At 39.0% G+C, this 27,052-nt stretch overlaps 2 protein-coding genes across 6 annotated transcripts in view; both read right to left on the reverse strand.

Annotated features, from left to right (window-relative positions):
* The window catches only part of LOC147166966 (dihydropyridine-sensitive L-type skeletal muscle calcium channel subunit alpha-1-like), a 42,071-nt gene extending 28,420 nt beyond the window's left edge, over positions 1-13,651 (reverse strand). The window contains exons 1-9 of one of the 2 annotated variants that reach the window (XM_086086232.1): positions 13,387-13,651; positions 13,054-13,159; positions 5,272-5,411; positions 4,869-5,011; positions 2,075-2,227; positions 1,632-1,837; positions 1,410-1,513; positions 1,175-1,320; positions 340-421 (exon numbers count right to left, since the gene is read on the reverse strand). In XM_086086232.1, coding sequence (XP_085942358.1) covers positions 340-421; positions 1,175-1,320; positions 1,410-1,513; positions 1,632-1,837; positions 2,075-2,227; positions 4,869-5,011; positions 5,272-5,411; positions 13,054-13,159; positions 13,387-13,574 — 1,268 coding nt within the window. In that variant the 5' untranslated portion in view covers positions 13,575-13,651. Of the gene's footprint in view, positions 1-339; positions 422-1,174; positions 1,321-1,409; positions 1,546-1,631; positions 1,838-2,074; positions 2,228-4,868; positions 5,012-5,271; positions 5,412-13,053; positions 13,160-13,386 lie in introns of those variants that run through there. The other variant, XM_086086233.1, reaches the window with a different exon arrangement.
* Positions 13,652-16,044: 2,393 nt separating this feature from the next.
* On the reverse strand, positions 16,045-26,684 carry optc (opticin). 4 transcript variants are annotated; one of them, XR_015096212.1, is made up of 8 exons: positions 26,555-26,684; positions 23,821-24,048; positions 22,503-22,659; positions 21,768-21,926; positions 21,471-21,673; positions 19,385-19,480; positions 18,235-18,746; positions 16,385-16,527 (listed from the first exon to the last, which is right to left on the reverse strand). XR_015096212.1 is itself a non-coding variant. In XM_086085986.1 (7 exons), exons 2-7 carry the CDS (start codon positions 24,028-24,030, stop codon positions 16,357-16,359), a joined length of 996 nt encoding a protein of 331 aa, XP_085942112.1. In that variant the 5' UTR covers positions 24,031-24,048; positions 26,555-26,684; the 3' UTR covers positions 16,045-16,356. The 4 variants fall into 4 exon arrangements, 2 of the variants coding, with proteins under 2 accessions (XP_085942112.1, XP_085942113.1); XR_015096211.1 differs by having other exon boundaries at positions 18,235-18,749; XM_086085986.1 differs by lacking the exon at positions 18,235-18,746 and having other exon boundaries at positions 16,045-16,527.
* Positions 26,685-27,052: the final 368 nt, after the last annotated feature.

The raw sequence follows: 27,052 nt of genomic DNA on the forward strand, positions 1-27,052 counted from the left end.
ACCGAGGTCCTTCGGGGTGCGAAATACTTTTTAGGGACCTTCTATTCTATTCTATTCTGTGATGTTTTCATTTCAAATGTAACAAATGTGATGATGATGCCATCTATTTGCACTACTGTGTTTTTCTGGCTACATGAGTATTTTTTGTGATACATATTATTTATATATGATGTGTGATGTGTATTGCTGCTGGTAACGCTGTGAATTTCTCCACTCTGGGATAAATAAAGGTGTATCTTATCTTATCTTATTCCTTACCCTAACCTCAACCATAACACAATTCAAACCTAAACTCCACCAGCCGCCACTGATGGGAATAAAAAACAAAACAAAACTTACTAGTAATACATTATCAACTGCATTGTATCCATTTTACCGACACTTCCTGCCTCTGATCCTCCATTTTCAGCGGGGAGCAAACCTGAATAGAATAATGCATTTCCATACAGTTAGTGTAGTTGGTTACTGTGACCACCAGAGCTATTAACTTCCTTTCTGAGTATAAAAATATATTTGAAAACAGGTTCTGTTGAGTAGGGTAGGGTTTCAAAGAAGTTGCAAATTCATTATCTTGTACCAACATCGAACGTCAGTTTGTGTATTCCAACAGGGTATGTATTCCTAACAGATTTTTTTTTTATCTGTTAATAGCAACAACAAGACATAATTATGAATCTTGAAAAGTTCATTCATTAAGGAGCCACCTTTGGAATCTTATTTCACTCTTATTGAGATAAACCTCAACTCCAATGAAGTTGGGACATTCTGTAAAATGTAAATGAAAAGCAGGATAAAATGTTTTGCTAATTCTTTTCACCCCATATATAATTGTTCAAACTGATCAACGTTATTTTTTTAAGCAATTATTGTTGCATGGCATTGGCTTTAATTGTTTTTATATTTGTAAATGGATATATTCCCGAACCAAATATATTCAACGCAGCTTAAACGTACAAAACAATTACCCTGAGAATTCCCTTGTCAACCGGACCCCTCCAAATTGTATTTGTAGATCTCTGGACTACATCATATCAAAGCAACAGCTCAGACTGAAGCTACATGCAATACAGCTTTAATATAGTAAAAAAATTGTAGTTTAGCTCACTTAAGTTTAGTATGTGTCCATTATTTGTTTACAGTATTGAATTGTTCATCTTTGTTTAGTGGGCCTTACTCTGTCCTTCATGGTCATTATCCATGACTTCAGCCTGGGTGATCCACTCCATATAACCCTTCAGGTCTTCATCCAGCTGCTGGGTCTCCCTCAACTTCTGAAACTCACCTCGGGACTTGGCCTTCTCTCGTTCTTTGGTGAACTCACTAGTGATAAAGAAGACGAAGATCATTACATATAAAATGTCCTGAATAATAATCATTAAAAAAACTCGAAGGGCAAAATGTGTTCCTACCCACTAAGTACACCAAGAACCAGATTTAGCACAAAGTAGGAACCGACCAGGATGAGTGTGGTGAAAAAGATCCAGGGCCATTCCATTCCAATCGCATCATTCACCTGTTTATTGGTGTTTATGTTACATATCCCTGCTTTGTGTCATATTTGAGACAAAAATGGAACAAAGTATACACACTACAACGTCAGACTAGTCTTGTTTAAGACCATGACATATTACCCAGTATAGGACATCAGTCCACCCTTGTGTAGTGATACATTGGTACACAGTCAGCATGGAAAATCCCAAGTTGTCAAAGTGAGTGATGCCATGGTTTGGGCCAGGCCAGCCGGCTCGACACTCGGTGCCGTTGATAGAGCAACGACGCCCATTCCCTGCTTGGGCACACGGGGCAGGCTTTTCATTCTCCACTGTAGCAATGATGTCTGAGCATAGATAAGACAGCAAGATTTACTGTAGGTTAGTACTTTCATTTGTAATAAAAAAAGCTTTGTCAAGGTAGCAGGCATTCTATACATTATCATTTTACTTGGTAAAAGCAATAGTCTGAGCATACCTATAAAGCTAAGTATGTGGATTTTATGCACATTCACAAGATACAAGAAAACTACCTCTGACATCACTGTATGTTTGTAATGAAAAAAAAAAAAACCACAGCATACCAGTGCCTGTGAAGTAGCAGGTTTTGTGCATTTTACATTTGAATAGCTCAAGAGCCATTATAGAGTAGATGGTAACCATGAAAAAGACCAGTAGGGTTATATGAAACAAGGGCAGCATGGACTTCAGGATGGAGTTCATGACCACTTGCAGGCCTAAGGAGAAACAAAATGCATTTTACAATCAACTAATTTTGCTGCCCAGACAAAAAGTCATTCACACTTATTTTAGTGTTGTGCAATGGTTAGTGAGCGAGTTTGGACTTTAGCTAATTTCTTAAGAATCGTGTACAGAAAAGTCAGGGCCAGATCCACTAAAGGTTTATGTAGCTTTTGCATGGCGCTAACCGGTATAAATGGAGCAATCGGGGAGCATGTGATCCACAAAGCACGCGCAGATGCGAAAAATTCAGTACTAACTGCGCTGTCAACCAGATTGCACCCCGGTGCACCGGGAGTTTTTGCGGGTACGTAAACGAGGTCATTTGCATACACGGAAATTGCCCACCTCTATGCAAATGAGACTTATTGATGAACAGCGTCTAATTCACTAAAAATCCAGCGCTAATAGCCACACGCCGTTTGAGTGACGCAAACAACGTAGCTGCATGAAAGGTAAACTTGGCGCTTCCTCAATTCTGTGGAAGGCTCTCTTGCAGAATTTCAAATGATGGCAGCAGTAACTACGTTCACATGCAGGAAATAACCCTTATAAAATCCGAAAATTGGCAATATTCGGGTTTTGAAAGGCCATGTGAACACCATCTAAAAACTCGAATAAGCCCCTTGGGTATCGGAATACTGGTTCATATAAACGCAATCGGAATACCTCGAATCAGCGGGGCATTGCTTTTCGTTATGTGCATGCTCACAACCTCATTTTTGTCTCCTTTTCCTCTTTTTCGCTTATTTGTATTCGCAAGGAATCTCGGTCTTTGTATAACGACTTGTATGCGCAGCGCCGTCCTACTCGGTAAAGGACCCTCCCTTGAATGCGTTCATTTCTCCGCTCAGTTTCCACGTTATTTTTCTGTCTCTACGGCGAAAACGGCAGTTTGTGCCTATATGCACATACAATAAGTACAAGTATATAAGTCCGTGCTTCTGGCGTGTAACCCACCGGAAATACTCAAGCCGATGTCAACAAACGTGACGCTTGCAGCAAAGAACCACACTTCTGAAGCGAGGAGGAAACTGACTACTTTATGTAGCGTGGAGAGTGACATAAATATGTTTTTTTATTGAACGTATAGTAAGTTAAAAGCGGAAATGAAATTTTTTACGTAATTACGTTGTCCGTGCGTCGCGGTCCGAACGAGGTGTTCCAATCCAAAACAAATGAGCATGTAAACTGGAGTAACTCTGTCCGCCACGTGAACGTGTTACCTCGATTGTTTCAGAAACCGGAATTCTGACCTTAACCCGAATATTGACTGCATGTAAACGTAGTCAGTGTCATGGAGAAGACCAATGCAGCTACAACCCCCCCCCCCCCCCCCTATTGATAGAGTGTCCGGCCCTGAGACTGGGAGGTCAAGGGTTCAGTCCCCAGCCGGGTCATTTTGAAATTATTTTCACGTGACAGATGCATTAACACTCCCTTATGCTATATGAAAATCCATCTCTACTGTATGCCCACGTCAACCTCTGAAAATATAAAAGATGATCACACGAATAATTTGTATTTTATGGACATTAAATGAATGAACAAATGACGTTGTCGTTGTCCTCTCCGCTCAATACAGCTTAATGGCGCTAAATGAGGAAAACGTTTTTGGACCTCCTCGGTCCAACCTCACTTTCTGATAATGTCATCTCCTTTCGCAACTGTTACTATACTGCCGTGTTCTTGGCGCAAAGCCATTGCCATGTGTGGTAAATTAGGCGCAAATTTGCTCTCAGCTGTCAAACTGGGCGTGTTTGCGCTGGTATATAATTGGAGCAATAGTGAATAGGACGTTAACACGGAGCAAGCTGCGGGTGCAGTTGTGTAGCAATATTTAGCACTCTTAGCAGACGCAGCGCATTCTTAGTGGAGTTGGCCCTCAGTGTCCTTGTGGCAAGTAAAAAAGGAAACTGAAAAAATAAATTTAAAAAGAAAACTTTGGACACTCGGAGCATCAAACCACTTATGTCTAACTACACACATAAATTACATTATTCACACCTATTTAATATAATTGGATTACTCAATCAAGTAGTGCATAATCTATGAAAAACCTGTGCAAAAGCGAGTTACAACCCAAGATAAACCCCGTAATGTATGAATTTTGGACCCGAATACAAATCGTAATAAGTGAACTGTGAAGTAGTGAGGGACCGCTGTACATAAATTCAGTCAACGACTGCTCCACTAAGACAAATGCCATCTTCAAGAAAACCAATCTAAGAAACGTCTCCTTCAGGAAACTATTCACTGTACATTTCCTTCTTTCTAGTCGCTACTGAAAGCACTCTCACGTTGTCCATCACTGTCTCCTATAATAATGCTGACTGCTAAGCATAAAATCGCTTCATCCAGAAACTGTTGGTCTTCCTGTTCCTTCAATGGACTCATACTACACAAAACACAAAACAATATACATTGCACTAATGTGGAATTTTGTATTTATTTATTTTTATTATTTTTTTTGGGCTATTATAATGACCTGATAAGTAGGCCACTTAATGGCATTCCATGAATTTCAGATGTGCGTTGGTTAAAAATCTCTGCTCTGAAAACTGCGGAAAAATGTTGTCTGCTGTTGTCATTGTGACGACAACAACAGTACTCTGTTCTGAAAGAGTGTTTGCTTACTTGGGACTCCAGACACGAGCCTAAGTGGTCGAAGGACTCTGAAAGCTCTCAGAGCTTTCATATCAAAACCACCACCTTTTTCTCCAACAACGGGCTCCACTCCACTGATATGATTAATAGCATCCACAGCCACAGTAAAGAGTCTGAAATAGCAACAAATGTTACGTGAAATAGATTGACACCGTGTTAACAATTGGAATATCAAGGGATCATTTCGATACACCTCAACCTATGCAGGGAAACCTACCAAATAAAAAGCACAATTCTCCTAATTAAATTATATACTACATCACAGTTTTCAAACAAAAATAATCAACATGGGAAAAACTCTTTTTTTTAATGCAAAATCCAAAGGATGCTATTCATATTGTTGTAAGTAGACCCAGGAAAAATACCAACTTACCCAACTGATACACAAACAAAGTCTAAAATATTCCAGCAGTTTCTTAAGTAAGCATCTGCATGAAAAAGAAATCCGTAGGCAATTATCTTCAGGAAACATTCTACAGAGAAGATGATGAGGAAAATGTATTCCAGGCTTTCCTGCAAAGACAACAACCATGACAAAGTTAAACGATGCATAAATCAAAACAACCACATCCTCAAACTCAAAGCATTATAGTGTCTGCTAAACACCAGTGCTCTGTCCATGCACTGTGAGAGTTATTCAATCATCCATCCATTTTCTTAACCGCTTGTCCTCACAAAGGTCTCGGGGGCGGGGGGGGGGGGGGGGGGGGGGCGCTGGAGCCTATCCCAGCTGGCTTCGGGCAGTAGGCAGGGGTACACCCTAAACTGGTTGCCAGCCAATCGCAGGGCACACTGAGACGAACAACCATCCACACTCACAATCACACCTATGGACAATTTGGAGTGTTCAATTAACCTGCCATGCATGTCTTTGGAATGTTGGAGGAACCGGAGTACCCGGAGAAAAACCACGCAAGCACAGGGAGAACATGCAAACTCCACCCAGGAAGGCCGAAGCCCCGGACTCGATGTTATTCAATCAGTTCAACTCCATTAGATTGATCAATGCAAAACAAAAGGCAAACTTTAAAACAGAATTTCAGAAATATATTGGTTGTGTACTCTACATACTGTACACAAACTTGGTTTTATTTAGTAATGTTATTTTGCGACGTTTAAGGTAAAGTGTGCAATCAATTATGTAGCCAGGTGAAAAAGAGGTAACTAAACAACAATTCACCAATGTATTGCCTGTTTGTGCCAATGGGTGGTGCTAGTTTCCCATTCATTGAATAGTTTTACGGTAAATCAGTTTGTTTCCTGCGCGCGCTTGCTATCTCGGGAGGAGATCGAGTGAGGGAACTTTTGAGCAGAGAGTGGAAGAGAAGAAAGCCGTTTTGGGCCACATAAGCATTTGCTTGATTCTATCGGGTTGCCACTGCCGCTTTGTGTACCGCTCTGTACGGCATTTAGAAGTAAGTTCACTTGTTTGTTTTGTGTGCCATGTTTATGAACATAATCAGTGATGTTCCTATAATTCTGGGGACATTAGCAAGGATAACGGAGAGCATTTTGAGAAATATACAATCCCCTCCGACCCCTCCGTTTTATTATTTATTATTTTTCTTTTTGCTGTGTTTGACTAGCTTCACAGAATCACGAGCATTTGACTCAAAATAATGCAGCTTTTAAAAAGCATGAACATTGTTAATAAGGTTAGAAGATAAACAAATAAAATAAAGTTACAACCCTGAAAGCTCTACAGGTATTTGTTTAATAAAAAAAAATGCTTAGCTATTCGGCTACAACAACAAATGCACATCTACTATGTATTTGTATGTACTTATACTAGGAGCACAAACACCATAACAAGGGTAACAACAACGCTTTAATATGGTGAGGTCACTGTGGTAGTGCTTATGAATGATACGAGCAACACAAAAACTATTTTTTAGATATAACAATAAATGTGAAGCCACGTTTTTATGTAACAATATTCGCAGCGCCATCCTTAAATGCGCCAACATAACAAGACTCCACAGAACAAATCTAAAGTCCATGAGTAACTCACTCACCATAACGCTAAGTTAAGAGCCTCTCGCCGCAGAGCGGGCCATCACGCGTGGGAATCACCTGTAGCTGTAAGTCCATGCACCTTTCTTTTTCTTCTTGGTCGTAAGCTCATGTGTTGTCTCATCACTGGTCCTTTTCTCCGTTGCAAAGAAACTTTCCAAAGATGTCTGTTTTTTACTCATTTTGCTAACTTGTCGAATAGCATCAGCGCTACGCGACTGAGATAATTAGTATTTTGACATATGTCAAGAGTCCGACAGACAGAATCCGGTCACTTTTCAAAAAAATATATTTTTAAGCCTCGGCTTCTCAATTAACCGGAAGTAGAGTACGTTTTTTTTTTTTCTTTCAACTGCCTGTCCAGCCGCAGCCCGGAACCGGTCCGTAGCCCGCTGGTTGAGGACCCCTGCTGTGTATGTATATATATATATATATATATATATATATATATATATATATATATATATATATATATATATATATATATGTGTATGTATATATATATATATATATTGTAGAAATGACTAAAAGATGCAGTCATATTTTTATTAGTTTAAAATCTAAGCATGAAAACTTAAAAATATTTTATGTACATTTAGAACAGATATAAAATGAATTGTGATTTAACCCCTTAACCCCCCGTGCGATTAGGTATGATTTCAAATTTTAATCACCTGACACCCTAATATATATACACATGAACTACATTGAAGGTTGCTCTGCTCCTGAGTTTATTTACATTGTGCATTGCTGTGCCCTACTTGTTTTATTTTTCCTAACTTGATTGTATTCGATCCTGTGTATTCATGTCATTTACAAACCCACACTGTATTGGAATGTTTTTATGGCCTCTTGCATTACAGTGAAGGCATGCAATCTCTTCTTTTACACTGCTAGCATGATACCAGTCTATTTTAGATACATAACACACTGACTTATCCCACTGCCCTTCACAGGGATAAAACATGAGCCCAACACTGTCCTTGTATATTTGTCCTTGGATGCTGCTGAATCAAAGTAAATGTAATCACACATTATATTTTAAAATGTATAGCTCCGATTGTACTTTTGTCATGCATAGCCTATTTTTTCAAACCCAACATGGTGTATTCGATTTGTAATGTTTAACATTTTATTTGTCCCCGTCACCCTAACAAGTTGATTATTTATTTATTTAAATTGCACATTTTGTTGGAATACTGTGTATTAATACAATACAATTGGTTGAAATTGGGCCAAGTCTGCTCTCATTGAGTGAGAGAGATTAGTGAGCACTACCACCTGCACAGGAAATGTACAGTATTCTTGTAATATTATTGTATATTGTTGGAAAGTGATTCGGGATTTTAATGATTCGCTAGTTTTGTTTGATTCATGACAACAGCTTGTTTTGATTAATAATAAATATTTGGATTTGACAAACTTGTGCACGCACATAACATACACAATCAACATATCACATACTCAGATACTAGGGGTAGGACGATACGGGTAACTCTCGATTCGATACTATGACGATATGTGGCCCACGATAACAATAATATCCAGATACACGGTATCTACGATATTCTATATATTGTCAGAAAAATTCCCTCCAATATATCACGATATGCGAGTGATAGTGGAAGCTTGTATTCTTCTTCACCAATAGTGTCGAGACACCAGTCGAGACACCAGTTCTTCACCACTACTTCCACCTATTTTACCGCCATTTAGGGGATTAGCGCCCCCATTAACAGGACAGGAGAGATTAAGTACTGCCAGTGACAGCAACGAATCGCAAAAGTCACAGTTCAGATCGAATCGTTTTTCAAATAAGCAAAAACATAAATACATAAAGAAAGAAAAATTGTACGTTGTCTTCATTTATTTTGTAAAACACTTTTGCCCATTAAATAAAAATAAATTAAAAAAACTCAAAATGTCTAATATGGCCATTTAGGATTTAGGAACACAACTTTAAGTGCAATATGAGGCATATATATTTTTATTTTATACATAGTCGATACATAAAGTAACATGGTATTAATGGCTTAAAGGTGCCTGTCACAATATTGACGCAAATTGGAGTGTTAAAATAACCATATTTTTCACCCACACGTGTTTTAAGAATTGTATAATGGACAGGAAGAACTACTGTGGCACAATGGCTGTTTCCCCTATTTTCCTGTAGAGTGAAATAATGATCCGGGGTTCGGGACCGAAACTTTAAGGTTTCTCCCTGTCAGGCACGTGCAAACTCTCACTCTCGCTCCGTGGAAGCTTTGGGTAGGCGGAAGTTTTTGGGAGTGTGTGGATGAGTCCATGGAAGGACATGTGTGTGTGATTGCGGATATAAAAGTGTGTCAAAATAATAATAAATCAAAACTGCAGTGCGACTCTCCGTCTCCTGATGGCTCCTTTTGTTTGACCATCGGGCCGAAAGTCTGGCGACATGCGACGGGAGTTGTGCACGGAGGTGACTCTGACTGTGGGAAAAATCTCCCCTGCGGATGTGACTCTAACCGAGGGAAAAATCGACCCTGCCCCTGCGTCCCCCGGGCACGGTCAGAAGACCGAGCAGGAAAGGATAACACTGTCTAGTGTGGCAAAAAGGGCAAAACAATATTGGAGCAGCGTTAATATTGGAGTAGGTGGAAAAACCTAAGATGATAAAAGGGGAACCACAGCTTGCTTTCTTCTTGCTAAAAAGGTAAGACCTCGTCACGAAAATGCGATCGGGTCTATTCATGATAAGCAATGCACAATAAAACTACCACTAACTAACGTCTCGGCACTCTTGGCGCGTGCACGTTGCTGGATTCCATTCCGCTTTTCGCCAGAGGGGTCGCAAATCTAAAAAAAACTCAGTAACTTGCGTTCGGCACCTTTAAAGTTGTGTTCCTAACATTTAAATGTCTATATTTGACATTTTGAACTCAAAATGTCAAATATAGCCATTTAGCATATTTTATTTATTTATTTGATTTAATGAGCAAACAATAAGTGAGACAAAGTTCTAGTTATCGTTGTTGTTGTTTTTAATGAAAAAGACAAAGTACAATTTAAGGCAGGTAACAGCTGTCACTCATTTACTGTTGCCAGCCAGGCACTCGTTGCTAATGATAACACTAGCTGTTAGCCACTAACGTCGGAGACTTGTGCCGTATCATACAATGGCGCCGTAATTAACTACCGGTTTCTTAGGGTTAGCAATAAAATTTCGGGATGGCATTATGATAATGTTGGTATAAAAATAAAATGCAATTTCAATAAAAACTTTGATAATGTAAACCAAAACGTCAAAAAGGGAAGTCAATTGCCGGTCATACATTGACGGCGTAACTAATTAGCGCTTTCTGAGCGTCCTAAATTAGCGATTGAACACAAGTTCGGGATAGTGTTATGTTGATGTTGGTGGCAACTACAATGTCAATCAACTACGATAAAGTAACGGTCTAAAAGGAAAGTCAAGCTAGCCATCACGCCACGACGTGGGCCAACTTCAAAGTAAAAGTGTACTAATGCTATTTACATTGCCGTCAATGTATTACTGTATTTGGTAAACGTTATTTTGAAATTATGCTTAGTGCGTTACGTTGAGTATACATATTCTTGACATGTCAGAATGGTATCGACTGTGAATGCACACTTTGTTTAGCTTTTTTCCCCCAAAAAAACAATCCGCGGATTGTGCCCGATCCGAACCGTGGGGCCTGATCCGAACCAACCACGGATCAATGGCCATTGGGCATGACAGGCCACTTTGTAACGTCTTTCTCTCAACAGCTTGTTGTAAATCCCATAAGGAAAGTTGCTTTCAATCTGACAGCATTAGTTTTAAAGTTATTTTCGCAAATCCTTTACAGTTAGTCGGTTGTGTATGATACTGTGGTTCTCAATTATTTTCTGTTACGCCCTCTCTAGTAAGAAGAAAATATTTTGTGCCACACCAATTCTCCACTGCGACTATAAATATAACAATTTTAAAGACAAATGATTGAAGTACACAACTGCATAACGTTGTATTCTAATTAACAGTTTTACAGTAGCCATTGGAGTGTCACCATACAGCAATGTCAAAATGATTCCATATCGTGATATACCTCAGCACTTTATTGACATTAGGAAACTATGAAATGATCAATGCTTAACAAGACCTCAGACTCTATTAGCCTCATCTAGTGAGTTTTTGTTCCATAAAATGGTAGTGCAAAATGCTGTTGCCACAAGTCTTATTTCATAAATACAGAAAAGAAAATGGTCATGTATAAATCTATATTATAAAGACAGGGCACGGATGAAGTAAACACTATAAATGGTAAATGGTGTTTACTCATGTAGCCAATATTGATAATCTTATGGTATAAGGCCAAGGGATAATTTGAAAATAGTATGTCACGACTTACTGTTATGTTCTGTACTCAGTGTAATGTAATGTCATCCACCTAGTCATACATTTTCATCTTCTATTCAGGGTCACGGGGAAGCTGAAGCCTATCCCAGCTGACGTAACCCTTGGAATGATCACCAGCCACAGGGCACATTCCAACAACAACCATTCTGACAGGCAACCATTCATATCTTTAGGCAAATGTGAGAGTATCCACAAAAGCGCATGGAGAACATGTAAACACTAAGCATAAGAGCCTCAGGTCCGAGCCAAGATTAGCGCCCATAACTTTTACGCTGTGAGGTGGCCCACCCATGGAATTTTATTTAATGGTTCAAAATAAAATAGTTTGAAAAATACTGCCGTTCATTTTTTGTTTTGCTTTTCTTTTTCAGACCCGCATAGGTAATTGGACATCAATGACAAAGCACATACAGAGTCATTGAGTGAGAAGTGAACCTCGCGTACCTGCACGGCTGCCATTGAAATGAAGCACTACACTACACTATCATTAACTGAATAATAGCATACTTATAATAATGAGGAGCGTTTATCTACAAATTCTATTAGCTTATGGAATGGTTTCATTCATCAACAGTTATTAGATGTTATAATACAAGTCTGCATATGCCATTCTGTTTCAACATGTAGGAAATAGTGGAGTGCGATACTGCAAATTTTGGTATCAATCCGATACCAAGAAAATACAGGGCCAGTATCGCCGATACTGATATTGATACCTTTGGAAAATTATGGTATCCAATTATTGTTTTATATAAGGTAGCTGTATCATCGAATTGCTTATTCACAATCACTTTTAAACTTTTAAAGTGTTATTGTGTTGTTTCTTTTTTAAACAAACGACACAATTAGGACAAAGTTCATGGATAAATACAAAATATCAACGTTTTTTTCTCCCCAGAAACATTACAACTATAACAAAAAATTTCTTTTTTTTTACTTTCTTACGGAGTGCACACAGTGATCATAGGAAAATAAATGTAAACAAATACTTTATCATATACTGTTCAGTAACTACAAATACCCAAAAATAATGAAAAATTCTGCCTTCATCAATTCTATTTCAACCTAAATAAACAAGATGTTAAAGATTATCATGCAACAACAAATATAAAACATAAAACATATATATAAAAAAAAATATTTATCAAGCATAATACTGTATGTGTTCATGGAATCTACTACAAAAATGAGTCACGTGACGCACATGAGCAAAACACGTGGGGGGTGGGGGAGGTACATCTGCCTGTGGCTACTGTGACATGCCTGTTATTATTTGAACAAACCGCAGCAGTGCATAGAAGAGCCAAATTAAAACTGAACTACTAGATCGATATTACAGTGCCTGTATCAATCCGATATCCATACTATTTTGGTATCGATAATATCGACATTTTGATCGATCCGCCCACCACGAGTAGGGAATAAAGATGTTCCTTCACTTGACAATATAAATGTACAAGTTATATAGCAAACTGGCAGGAAAACGTTTGACTCCTTGATGTGAATGCTCACCAAGCCACCTGTACATAATAAACTTTGACAATGTATAGAACCACTAGTTTAACGGCCCAATGAATTATGATCAGGTAAATTAACGATGCGTTCAGGGTTAAGTAAGAGGTAAGAGATGAAATCCCAACTGACTAAGCAAAATGGGAGACGTTTTTCCAACTACTGAAAACACAAGATTGTAGTAAACATGCAGCAAGCATACACAAAAAAATACGTGCAATCATGCTGACGCACCAGATTGCTGTTGGTGATGTTGCTGTCTTCCTCAGGCATGGGTAAGTACACAGCGAGGGCCACACAGTTGGCAAAAATGGCCAGTAGGATAATGATTTCAAAAGGTCTGAACGTCATTTATAAGAAAATGCAAACCGTAATCTTTTCCTTTCCTCTTCATTATTGTATTCTAAACAGAAATGTAACTCTTTTAAATTCCTGCTCACAAACTCTTTTCACACAAAAAAATAAATGATTACCATTTAAAGAGAAATAAATGCATTTCACAATTATACTTATGCAATTAGAGAGCCATCATATTTGCTTGATCCATTTGCCTTTCAGTGAGGATACTTCCACTCCACAATACTGATGCAAGCCCGACGGAAGGGATTCCTGAGAGTCAAGAAGAGGAGAGAGCGAGCAGGCCTGGGGTTGCCTCCCGTGGCCATCAGTTTCTTCAACTTCTCCTTCTGTTTTCTCTTCAGAGTTTCTTCATCCATGATGAAGGACGATAAAGGTGGACCGCTACTGTCTGCCATCGCAACAATTTGGCTTTTACTTCCAACTAAAAGTGATATTCCACAAGTTCATGCAGCGCTGCCACTCATCTTTATGTGTCTGGGGAATAGCTGCCCCGTCTACTTGTAGAGGACTGCTCGACTGAACAGCTGCTTGGTCAAGAGAATAAATATAGACAATGAACTTGGCAGTGGTCGCATGAGGTGACATGACATATGTGCAGATATAATCTGGAGGGAGGTTATTGTTTGGAAGTGTCTAACCTCTTACACCGTAAGAGCTGGAAAATAAAACAAACACGACACCGTCAATCACACGTTACATTTCCTCTATAGATAGTTCCCGTGTGACGTCAACGCGTCGTGCAGCCACCATATGTTTTGGTTTTCCGAGCAGAAGTCACGGTGCGGTCGGCGCTGCGCACCGAACGAGGCTATGAGGTTTACCTGGCTTTCTTTACAGGCGTTTCACATTGCTCGGCAGAGAGCCAGCTGCCTGTTAAGTCCTCGTGGAGGAGTATGATATTTACTTCCAAGAGTAATCACGTCATTACACACAGATAACCCAGGGGGCGCTGCGCACTGCATGGGATGTCAGCAAAAATACACAACATATTCCCTCCCACTTATTGTTAAGGCACCAGCTGTTAACATTAACAACAAATTAACACCGCCATTCTACGTCACTATGCACTGAATGCGTTGCGACGTAAATAAATAAATAATATCCAAATTAAGTTTCTACAAAATGTTTTGAACTGGTGATGATTTTTGAAAAATGAATCTCATAGTCATGTTAGAAACAACCAAATAAATAATATAAGTCAAACTTGTAGTTACAGTCTGGGTTCCTTTTAACGTTTCTTCTCCTATTAAGGATGTTTACATTGTGCACATTGTCCGTTCCTGTCCAGGCTAGCGCCTGCATGCTAAATCTCTCAGTAGTAAACAAACAATACCCCGTGCCCCCTTACAATAAATAGCTTCACACAACTACTTACCAAGAGTGAAAAAAGGGCATTTCTGTTATCATTCATATCCTCATGCAAAAACATTATGCCAGCGTACTTTAATGAGCACAACTGTATAGTTTTCATAAGTGCATATAAGCTAAGCTAGCTACGACGTAGCTTTGGCTTTACTATCCACATATTGAAATGCTTTTAGTTGTTCAAAGGTTTATGCACTCTTCGCATTTATTAGGTAGTTCACGGTATCCATGTATGTAATCCGGTGGCTGGCGTGATCTTCTTTCTTCAATGTATAGCGATCAGTCCAATTTTTGCATCATACCGCTGGCGTTCTTTTACCTGCAGGCTTTCCCAGTACAACGTGGACTTTTTCGTTCTCATTGGCGTCTATTTAGCTGTTTTAACACGTGTCATTTATACTATTGTTTAGGCTTCGCTTCGAGCCGCGACGGGGTCGTTTTCTGCTGGGGTTAGGTTCCAAAAAATACTCGCAATAAATGAAATTCGCGAAGTAGTTATAGCTTTGTTTTACATTTATTATAAATGTTTTGAGGTTCTAAAACCCCTCAATACACAGTTTATACACTTTTCTCATCTAGGTATTTACATGTTCTCACATTTCTCTCTTGTTTAAACATTCTCAATGTTCAAACGTTCATAAATTTTATAAAATAGGTACATTACTGTAAAAAAAAAAAAAGGCCTGCAAAATTGCACACACACAAAAAATCAGAGAAACAGCGAGGCCGTGAAAAATTAACCGCATTATAGTGAAGGAACACTTATTATTTTTTTTAAATATGTCCTCCTTAGACGTGATCCATTCTGATCTGCCATTTACGTGCTCCGCTCTGTTAATCTGTTGAGCCGTGAGATACGTAGACATCGATCACGTAATTTATCAAGATGGAGTTCATTCGTCATTTAGCACAGTAGTTGTGATAGTTTTAACGATTTTATTTGATTTACATTCTGATTGAGGAGTTTATATGGACCATTTTCATTCCGTTCTGATTCATTCTAATTGGATAACGGCTCCATATAAACCTGTCTGATTATTTTCCCCATCAAATATCTTAATTTAAAAAAAAAAACAATCTTTACGATTACAAAGACCGAAGGCAAGGCTGTGTCCTCCATCTTCCATTTGGTTTGCTAACTATAGTTTTACCAACTAGGTTTGTCGGGTCTGTAAGGAGGCAATGTAAATGGGCAGTGTGCAAATTACACATACACATGAGGCTAGCCATTTAGCTGAGCCATCGACACACTTTAAGCCTGTCTCGGACCCGGCTCTGAGGGACGGCTCTTGGATGGTTGCACCAGAGGTGTTAGTCTTCAGACAGCTGCAGCTCAGTAATGTGACACTCAAACGGCTGCATTTCAGGAGCTAGAAATGTGTCGTTGAAATAGATTCTAAATACAACTGCATTCAAAAGAAACGTAATACATCTTGTTTGCATTATCGTGTGCCGTTATATGAATTCACATATCGAAAGAGAAATGCTCAAGCTGACAAATTGAATGTTAAGACATCTTTATTCACTTCAAACAATCATCCATATGCATTGTGTGTGTGTGTGTGTATGTATATATATATATATATATACACAACAAAAAATGGGGGAACTTGTGTGTTAAGGTTTCACTAATGCCCAGGGACTTCGCTCACATGGCACATCGTCAGCTGCAACAGGTTTTCAGCAAAAACGTGGTCCGTCAATATCAAATTTAAATACCTATATTTATACTATATATGGTATTTAGGACTCACAAACAAAGCAACATTCACATACAAATGAAAGCAATTCATTTTCTCCTTTTTACAGTACCTATGAATGACTTCCTACAGGCAGGCGTGGCAGACAGACATAAGCCTGTGGAAACAGATTTATGTTCAAAGGATTGCCATCCAGGCGGATGTCCTCCAGGTTGCGCCGAATGAAGTAACGGTCGTGGCTGTCACAGAAGGTGTCTTCATGCAGGGATTGGATGTTATTGCCCTAATTGAAATATACAAAGAGACATTATTTTTACTAGAGTTGGGCGCGTCAATGAATTTTGACCGTCTGTCATTCAGCAATCGTCAACAGTCAGGACACCCTTTCGTCATCGTCGATCCGCATGGATTAAAGCAAAAAAAATTTTTAGTCAGGTTAATCACACCTTAGAATTGTGATTCATCACGATTAATCGCTTAATGAAAAAGCTTTCTTTTATCAACATGTCTAATTTAAAGAGCACCTGTTATTTAATTTTGCCAACATTTAATGTTATGAGGACGTCTTCAAAAATGTGATCCACTGCACATGATCATCCTCCTATTTGTCTAATCAGTTAGATACTTGCATAATTTCAAATGGTAAAAAAAATTACCCCAACAGTTTGACATGAACAAATATTCTGAATGTCATACACAAACATTTATTAAATACTTAAATGGATGTAGTTATGTTTATTGCTCAAACACAATCTGTGCTACTTTTAACGTAACCATCCGCTGTCGAGCTAAAGGATCATCTGTGGTAAAAAATAATAATAGTGTGATTAATCTGCGTTAATACATGATTAATGCGATATTTTTTTGTGATTTATTAATTATTTAACGCTTTAACTTTGACAACAAAAATCATACTTAACTCATTTCCTGCCAAAAACATATAAATATGTTCTATTTTAAATGTTTTAAGTGTCAAAAATACTTTTTTAATGGTTTTTTTATGCTGGATCAAAAGGCTGTGATGCAGCCTCTCAACTGCAAAGAACGGTGAAAAGAAATAGTTAGATATTACACAAACAGTCAGCAGGTGACAGCAGAGCATAGGAAATGAACTGTTGAAAAAACCCTCGGTTCCTCAGAATTTTAAATAGATTTGTGAATAATGATGATACTTAGATATATTCTAATGCTAAATGCTACAAAACGGAAACAAATAAAAATTATTTTTTTTCTGATGAAAGAAGAAACTCTAATCTTTCTTTCGGTAGGTTCCATGTTTTTATAGCAATACAACACAATATTCTGTGGGCCTTGCAAAATCAGTCAAAATCCAGTAAAACAGCCGGGAAACGGTGAAAAATGGCTGGGAGTCAAAGAGTTAAAAGCATCAATTTGATGTATTTTGAGAGAAAAAAATCAAGAAGACTTAAGACGGTATGAATGTATTGTATAATACAATTTCTATCAATACATGGTCACATTATGCTATATAAGCAGGGTTACGAGGCTTACTTTTAAATTGTATTCTGATACAGTTTCTATTACCCGTTTAAAAATGTAGTTATTAATGTAATCCAACAACCATACTATTAAATTAATGTAACTTGGACAGTGCCAGTGGAACCCCAACTATTTGTAGGGGATAAATCAATGTCAATTCTATCCATTATTTTCAGACTATAGCAAGCAAACAACACGGCTGGGAAGTCATAGTTTATCATACCATCCCCAGTCATGGTTTCATGAAATAAAATATACGTATAGCTACAACCTTGCTCAACACATTTATTCATCTGATTCTCATCCCAGTCACTTCAAACTCGACTGTGAACGACTCCAGCGAGAGCCAACAGAACCACATCGTCTGCAAGAAACAAGAAACATCAACGACTCGGCTGCACCTGTCAATAAAGCTATGAACACAATCGGTGATTAAAAAAAAGGTAGTCTTGGTGGAGTCCAACCCTAAATGGAAGATAATCCGATTTACTGCCGGTAATGTGGACCAAACTGCGACACCGGTCATACAGGGATCCAACAGCTCATCTCAAGGGTTTTGGTACTCCATACTCCTGGGGCACCCTCCATAGAACTCCCTAAGGGACACGGTCAAATGTCTTCTTCAAGTCCACAAACCACTTGTAGGCTGGTTGGGCAAACTCCCATGCATTCTCGAGGAGACTGCTGAGACATTATAGCAGGTCCACTATTCCAGAGCAAGGACAAAAATCACACCTAAATCCGAGACAACTTCAACTTCCCAAAGGACCCCCTTCTCCAGTTTCCCTGAAAAGACCTTACCAGGGAGGCTGAGGAGTGAGAGGTATGCTCCACCTGCAGTTGGAACACACCCCTGCAGTCCCCCTTTTTAAAAAGGAGGACCACCGCCCAGGTCTGCTAATCCGTATCTTATAAAGTGTTTCTCCATGGTGTGGTCGAACTCCTCCCACGTCGACCGCCAAAGGTGCGCAGTACTCCACTTGGCCAGCTGGTAACCATTGTCTGCTTCCAAAAGGCCCGGAAGGAGGGGGATGACATGCATGTGTGCACAAACCAGAATGGATGTAATAAGTAATGTGCTTATTCTTCGTGCTCATAGATAAAATAACAGCCACCTTACAAACGAGGAATTAGGCCATGTACACACGTAGCAGGGTATTTTTTTTAAACGGATATTTCCGTCCTCCCAGTGTAGAAAAAAAGTTGTCCACACCACCACATTTGTAGAAAAGAAAACATCCACAGCTAACTGCATTCATGCATTTTTAAGTACATTTATGACAATGGCAGACCTTAAGGTGGCAACAGTTTCGCAAATCCTATCCAATCAGAGTACGCTTCCATCTGGCGATGTCACTTCCGCAAATTGGGCAGGACAATGAGATGCATGCCAAGCCTCTAGGTGGCAGTAGTTAGCCAAATACAGCTCGTCTCTTGACATCTCTTCCACCATAGGTCACACAAGTACTGACTTGTGTCAGACTTTTATTTATTTATTTATTTATTTATTTAAAATAACACTTGAAAACAGTCACTCAGAGTGAGTACATGATAAACGGAGCTTAGAGGAAAACAAAGAGTATAAAAACAAATATTTTTTTGTACAAAATACTTTCAGATACTTCCATTTGTGTTCTTACCTGCAGGTGTAACACTCTGAGACTCAATGGCAGCGGTGTTGGAACGTAATCTAGATTATTATTAGATAGATAGAGGAATTCCAGCTGGCTCATATCCTGTATAAAGGAAAAATACACTTTTAAAACAGCAATACAACAGTAGTTCACGATATCTGGTCTCATCTTACGAAGTCTCTGAACCCGAAAATCCCGGCGATATTCCCCCAGGACCTAAAACCTTTTTCTACACTTACAACACAAATCAATACAATTAGCGTCTCACAAGACGTCTAATCAGTGAGAGGAGAGATAACTAAGCTATCCTACCATGCCACAAAAATGAAGGCTATAAGAAGCAAACATATCCTGGCAGTGGATAACGGACGCAGGATTTGAGAGAGTCGTTCTTTTATACTTGGATTTGTGTGAACAAATACGGGTCTCCCCCACCCCCACCACCACAATGTCTGACATCAAACCAAACGACTTGGACAAACTCTGCTCACTCCCCCAGTTTTAGAAAAAAAATTGTTTCTTTTTTAGTTAAATTATTTTTTTTAATAATTATTATTAATAATAATAATAATAATATATATATATATATATATGTATATTTTTTTTTAACAGTAAACCGTAAACACCATCTTCTGCCTCAGTGGCATAATGAACCCAAAAGGCCCTCTTAACCCAATTAATTCCCTTGACGAAAGAACGATTTCCTATCTCTGTTTGCTCGATTAGAGCAATCGTAAGCCGCGCAGAAGTTTACCATTACATTTGTGGCAGATTTAGAAGCTGTTTGACCTATTTTCTACGTCTCACTAATTGATTTCTCATTTACTTGCGTTGGCGGCCTGTCCTGTAGGATGGGCGGCACACAAACGTGACATCACACTTGAAGGGTCAATAGAATGTATTCACATGACGTCACCGACCCCCACCTATTGACCCAGCAGGCCCTTGGTGGGGCAAACGGCCAGCGAGACAACGGAAGCAAATGCTCGTGTTGCTTACTACAAGTTACTTAGATTAATTCATTTGTTCATTCATTCCGGATTTTCACGAACCACTTCACAATGCGGACAAAGATGTGAAACGAAGCTTCGAGATTGTATTCACACAACGTCATTTGCCCCACATTGTGCTGTATGACGTTCATGGGTCCATTGAATGTCAAACGGGAACAGACAAAGAGGTGTCCAGAATTGCAAAGATACATCGAAAGGATTTCTAACCGACTAAGTCTACTAAAGTGTGTTCTGACCATTTTGATCAAGGTAAGTGTCATTGTAATATGGTAAAAAAAAATATATATACCATAATGCGATCGTGATATATGTGAGCTGCTAGCTGTGGCTATCTCTGGCTAAAAATAGATCTGGTGGTCAACACCTTCGATTTTGAGATCTCTCCAAATACCCTCCTTAAGGTCTCTTATTTTCCTCTCCCAGCAGCCCAAAAGTTGAAATTGTTGTTAAAGTGTACGGAAATAAGTGATGAATAAACAATGTTGTTGTTGTAGTTTTTGTTGTAACATGCTAGCATAGCTATAGCATAGCTATAGCATAGCTATAGCATAGCATAGCATAGCATAGCATAGCATAGCTAGCGCGGTCGGGGAACTAGCTAACTTGCTGAGATTCTTCACCTCGAATTCACAATTGATACATGCACATAGCAACCTATAAATGCCAAAAGTACAGAAGACGCAAGAATGTCCGTGTTTTGAGAGCCATCTTACCTCAGAGCATACGTTGCAATGTAGTCCTGTCCGGGCACTATCGGCAAATGTTTGTAATCCAATCAATTCCACTTATCAAACGTTTCAACGTGTACCGCTGAAAAGAGTGTAAAGCTAAATCTTCCTCAAACGTCTTGCTTACGCAAGTAAGGTTAGAGGAAGCTAGGGGTGACATTCGTCAAAAACAAAAGAACATTCGGTGTAAACACAAAACAAACAGAGCTGAGTCCGCTGGGAAGTTGTCGCGATCCCGTGACGTCGGTGAATACTATGTATAGACACTGTGTCACTATGTCAAAATGTTTGATCTTGTAATGAACTGCTGCATTTGACATGACTGTGTCTGCTGTTCAACCTCGTATCTACCTTGAAGGACTCTGAATGGATCCCTTGGCTGATCAGTCTGTTGTTCCGTAGATCGATTTGCTTCAAGGTAACTGGTAGTTCTGGCAAGGCCTGCAGGTTGTTCTCAGCTAACAACAAGTCGTGGAGCTGCTGTAGCGAGCCAAATACATCTTCATCCATTTCAGAAATCTGGTTTCCAGTCAGGTCAATAGTTTGAAGTTTACCTGTAAAACAATACAATAAAAATACTGTTTTTTTTAATATGCGCAATTGTATTAGAATGACAATAGATTTGGTTGTTATCAAATTGTTTCCCACTCAGGTTTATGAAGTCAGTGTTCTTGATGTGTCGGATGCTGTTGAACCGTCCGTAAAAATGGCTGGTGTCCTTGGGCAGGGGTGGTATCTGTTTCAGGCCTGTGTCATCACAGTATACACTCCCTCCGATACATACACACAGAAGGCAGGTAGGCATTCCTGCACATATTTAGACTGTTTTAGAAGAGGACAAGTCGATCAAATCAATTATGGGTGAGTGCATTTGAATAAAGATGCATTGCCTAAAGTGTAACTTGCAGCCTCTACAGCCGGATTTACATGCAGACTTTTTAGTCATTCCGAATGAAGATCTCTGGTCACCTGTTTACATGTGATGTGATCCATTCCGATCTGCCGTTTTATATGCTCCCCCGTTTAAAAAAAAATAAAAAATTCTTGAAGTCTGAGATGAAGTTTTGGCTGTACTTGAAGCCTCTTCTTGTTTTTTTTCCCCCCAGTTTCCATCCCAATTGTGTTGTACGCTAACAAAACACTACATATCTGTGGGGACGAGCATGACATCACCCTCCACCACTCCACCCCTCCGCACCCTCAAGAAATTGTACTGAAGGGAAGATACAAGCTGAAAGGCGCAGTTACAGTTAAAAGGTTAGGGCTCTTTCTACTCATCTTGGCATTGGTGGAGCATGCATGATGTAGAAAAATATTTAACATTAGCAGTTTAAACTCCGCAATAAACCTTTAAATAAGCAAAGTGAAAGTATTTTTACAAACCCAGTCCAGTCTCTGGTCCAAATAGGCCGGATCCTTTGAAGTCCAGTGTTACAGGAGATGGAGGCAAGGGAGACAGAGTCACTTCTTCCTCATGGTGGTTAACTCTTGGCTGGCTGCCTAACTGGTGGATGTCCGCTGCTACGGTCTCGACTTCAATCTGCAAGTCAAGTGTAATTGTGTTCATTGATTTGTTAGTATGATTAAATAATACTAGCAAACTGTGTTTATACTGAATTTCTTTCTTACTATAATTTCAAACAAATAAGAGCTCTTCCGACTGAGGGTGCTAAGATGACTTTCTTGTACCCAATGATTCTCTCACAGATTGACTATTGTATTACAGTACTTGCTGGTTGCTCACTGGAGCAACACATCTTAAAACTATGGAGTCTGTGTACAAAAAAAAAGCCTTGCAAATCTTGAACAAAAAAACATTTTCATATCATTATTGTGATATCCTTCTTCGTGGGGTGACGTCCAAAGCGGCAACAGTCGGTTGCATGTGCATCTTTGTTTCCTGGCAAGTTAGCAAAAATCCTCTGCGTAGGTGCACCAATAACTCTCCTCGTCAAATCCGGTGCATTTATCATTTCACTGGCAACTTTGTAAAAGCCCTAAGAGTCTTCCACGGGTATGCTGTGAATAGATCAGATGGTGCTAGATAAGGCTAGCTGGGCGTATCTTGCTTCAGGCACAGCTGGTACGGCTATATCCTCACCAACCTTGACATCATTTTGGCCCTCAGTGAGAACTAATTGGGAAACCCTAAAGTAGGGCAATGTGCACGACTCATTTGTACTTGCCACTGAATGAATGAATATAGGCCTTTGGCCAGTGTACTTGTAGTGTGCATTGTATACAGTATGACTTGACTTTTCTTACCCTACTTCTTAAAATAGTATTTTTATTCAAAACGTTATATCAATCTGCTAAGGCCACGACCATGGAACTCGTCAGCTTTGTAGAAAGTTCATCTACTTTTGATCGAGGGGGCATAAAGCTAAATGAATCTTAGGTCTGCACCCCTTATTGACAAAAAACAATTGGGGGGGGGGGGGGGTTTCTGCCAGTGAAAATATTGCCTGTTTGTTATGTAGAAGGGCTATTCTCTTTTGATAGAGGTGGCATCAAGCTAAAAAAAAATTCTGCTCTCCAACTCCTGTCAACAAAATGCTGTTCGGAGCATAAAAGAATGGCCTTCCGCCAGGGGCATCTCGCAAGCTTGGCGCACCGCTGGTCATACGTGACCTTTGGGCCCGTCTTTGCCTTGCACCCTTGGTCAATAATATCATTTATTGTACTGATACCATCCACTTACCTCTTGGTCCAAGTCCTCATAATCATAATTGTCACCATAAATGTTGGGTTCCATGTTGTCCCAGTCTGTTATACTGTTCAAGTCATAGTTCTCCAGGTCAAAATGGCCATCATCTGATTCATCTAGGGGGGCTGCCGCGCCAGGGCAGGGATCCAGGAAGACCAGGGATAAAGCAACAGATGCCATCAAAGATGCCAAAGACACCCTCATCTCAAACTTGGGGATCACCTGCATGCATAACAAAGGAGTTAATATTCTAATTGGACTGGGTGTGTTTTTTCTTTCTTGAGTTTGTGTCAGTGTCTGGCAGATATGCGGGGTGGCAATGGGTGGGTGCCACCACCCCAACAAAATTCTCAGTTGCCAACCCTAGTGAAGGCTCTGAATTTATCAATACTAAATTCAAAATTTCATTATAAATGTTCCTGATATGATCAATAGATCTCCATACTTCAAATAAACATTTTAATCACCAGTAAGTCATGCACCCCTCCCTCGTTTAAATAAATCTATTTGACTCATTGAACGTTGAACTATAGAGGCTGATGGGCAACTAGCAGACCCTTGATTAATAAAAAATAATAATTTAAAAATGGGGGAAAAAATAATAATAATAATTAACAAACTCCAGAAAATCTTCAGGAAACCCTGATAAATATTCAGTATAAGTTTTCACTCAAATTGGGGGTAAAGTGGAGAAAAAAATCCTGCAACAAGAAAAAAAAAGAAACAGGAAAAATAAAAAATGCTAATTATTTTGCGGGTGCAGAACTGCAAATATGCATCTTTGGTAGTTTTTGGTTGTAATAACACCATTCATCACTAGATGGCAGACATGTCTTAGTTGCACTTACGTTGCCTCTTATATTGCTATACTACAACATACAGTAAGTATGCCTAATCATTTTTTGGGCAGATTTGTAATGATATGCAGGACAAACAAAGTACTTCAATAATAATTCATTAACATTTTGAGTGAGTTGATTTTTGTGGGAGGAAAAATGCACAGACTTAATTTGCACTTAATGTTGGCTTGCTGTTTAGTAGTTTTGTGCCATCGCTGAATTTGTATTAATTTATTTATTTTTAATGCAAAATAGTCCTTTTATTGTTGTTGTTAGCTTCATATTGGCTCTTTTATGCAATCAAATGTATTTTTTTTTTAAATGAAATATATTAACCATACATATTTTGCACATATGTACGTATTTTGTCCGTATTTAAAGTAGCATTTGTGTCATACATCTTATTAGGAAGTGCATGGTCCTATGTGGCCCCTGAGTAGCACTGATCAAAACTGTTGGCACTTTACAGCATTTCTGTTGCCCACCCCTGGGTGAGAGGACCATTAAAAAAAAAAAAAAAGTTGCATCCTACGGCACCACGTGCATTTTACCTATACCATCCCAGACTGACTACATACAGTTGGGTAAGCGATCATTTATTTGTGTTTGCTCCATGTTGAAAATGTTCAAATGGTCTGTGGGGTTTGACAACTTTTATCAGCAGTCGTTAGCAGTATTTCTAGCTATTTGATGTTTACTGTGGCATCAGGCTTAATTAAAAAGGTGCACCAATTGATCAGCTGGGATCAATATTGACCCCAATTCCCTTAATTTGGGGGATCCTGATCTGCCGATCACTGGAAATCAATCAGGTCCACTGATCTCATCTCCTTCCTCAGAGGTCTGAAAAGGTCAGCCGACGATGACTACGAAGCGTTTCCTTTTTTATTTGAGAGACCTCCTTCATGTGTATTTAAAACAACCTGTTTGTATTGTTTTATTGTGAAACAAGGAACAATACCTGTAAAACAAGATTGCAACGTTGAAGTACAACGTTCCATTAACTTTCATTTTATTATATGTTACATTTTTAAAATTCCATTTACAGTGTTTGCTTGTAGAAATATTCAAAGCAGTCACTTTTTAGTTGTAATTGTTGAGCCCAAGAGGCATTTTTAACAGTTTGGTCAGAAGGCCAGAGGAATGTTTACTTTAAACGTGACATGAACCTGTGAATGCTGTTTGAAAAAAAAAGCCAAGCTTCTACTGGCACAACCAATAACTAATACCCCCACTGAACATATTGTGACCAGCAGAAGAATAACGGCCCCCTGCCCACAAACTTCACAATCTAGTGAGATCCAATAGAAGAACATAAATGGCATATACTGTCAGGGAGGTATTACAAACCCCAATTGCAATGTTTGTTTGTAATTTGACACTTGCAACACATTCCCAAAAAAGCTGCGACATGTGCATGTTTGCGACTTTGTTGCATATTTTATAGCACTGGATCTCATCAGATGGTCAAAGTGGTTATGGTGTTTATATGAGTTGTGTATGAGCCAATATTTTGCAGACAGATCTTTAACCGTTCCAAAGTAAATGAGAGCCATTGAAGACAATTACAGCCAGAAATATTGTTAATATTGTTACGTAATTTTTACCTCAGCTCCATAACACTAGCTGGCAATGACCAATCTGCAGCAATGTATCATGTTAATTCCGAAGGAATTTTTGTGCAAAAATACACTGCATGGAAAGTAGGGCAGGTTTTAATCCTATAAAGTCTGCACACTGTAAAATGATAAGCATTCCAACACAGATTATATTAATCAACAGGCAATACATAAAATAAATTAAACACTAGCATATAACTGCTATTTTTCTTTAATTTTTCAAGTTTTCCATGGAGTATAAAATAACTATTAGTAAAGTAATAAACTCACTGTTCGCTTGTGATCTTTAGTTCTTCAACTTGTACTGCTTTACTTCTCTCTCATCCCCTGAGGATTCCCAGATTGGTCCCAAAATACGGACGTGCCTCGCTGTACTCTTGGCCTCAGTTTTGTTTCTGAACAATGCTTCATTATGAAGGTAATGAGGTGGAGGGGGTGGGCTTAATGACTTAGCAGAATGAAAAGGGGGCTGTCCAGGTCATTTCAGTCAGCGTGTCGTGTACTTAGCTGTCAACATGTTCTTGACAATCGACACTCAGATGTAGGCGCATACTGGCCCAAAAACGAAACAAAGAGTAAGGTTTGGTGTTTGTCTTTCAAAAAATAGGGTTGATCTGTTTTGTTTGTTGTGTTGGCAAATTTCTCCCTCTTAAACCAACATTGTAAAACTTTGTTTTATGGATACTGGCCTTACTTGGGGGTGGGAAGACTCGGGTGACTTGAATCAACATAACACATGTAAGATGTAACGTTAATGGTCAAAGTTGT

Source organism: Leptonotus elevatus, chromosome 10 (genome assembly GCF_054856555.1).
Source record: "Leptonotus elevatus isolate MCC_2025b chromosome 10, RoL_Lele_1.0, whole genome shotgun sequence".
Classification (NCBI taxonomy): Eukaryota; Metazoa; Chordata; class Actinopteri; order Syngnathiformes; family Syngnathidae; genus Leptonotus; species Leptonotus elevatus.

Excerpts from the sequence above, each read along its gene's own strand:
- optc (XM_086085986.1), bottom strand. The coding sequence starts at position 24,030 with ATGAGGGTGTCTTTGGCATCTTTGATGGCATCTGTTGCTTTATCCCTG. Across the intron at positions 21,927-22,502 it reads TGGACCAGAGACTGGACTGG|GAATGCCTACCTGCCTTCTG; the intron begins GTTTGTAAAAAT and ends AAATATGTGCAG. Across the intron at positions 19,481-21,470 it reads TCCATTCAGAGTCCTTCAAG|GATATGAGCCAGCTGGAATT; the intron begins GTAGATACGAGG and ends TCCTTTATACAG.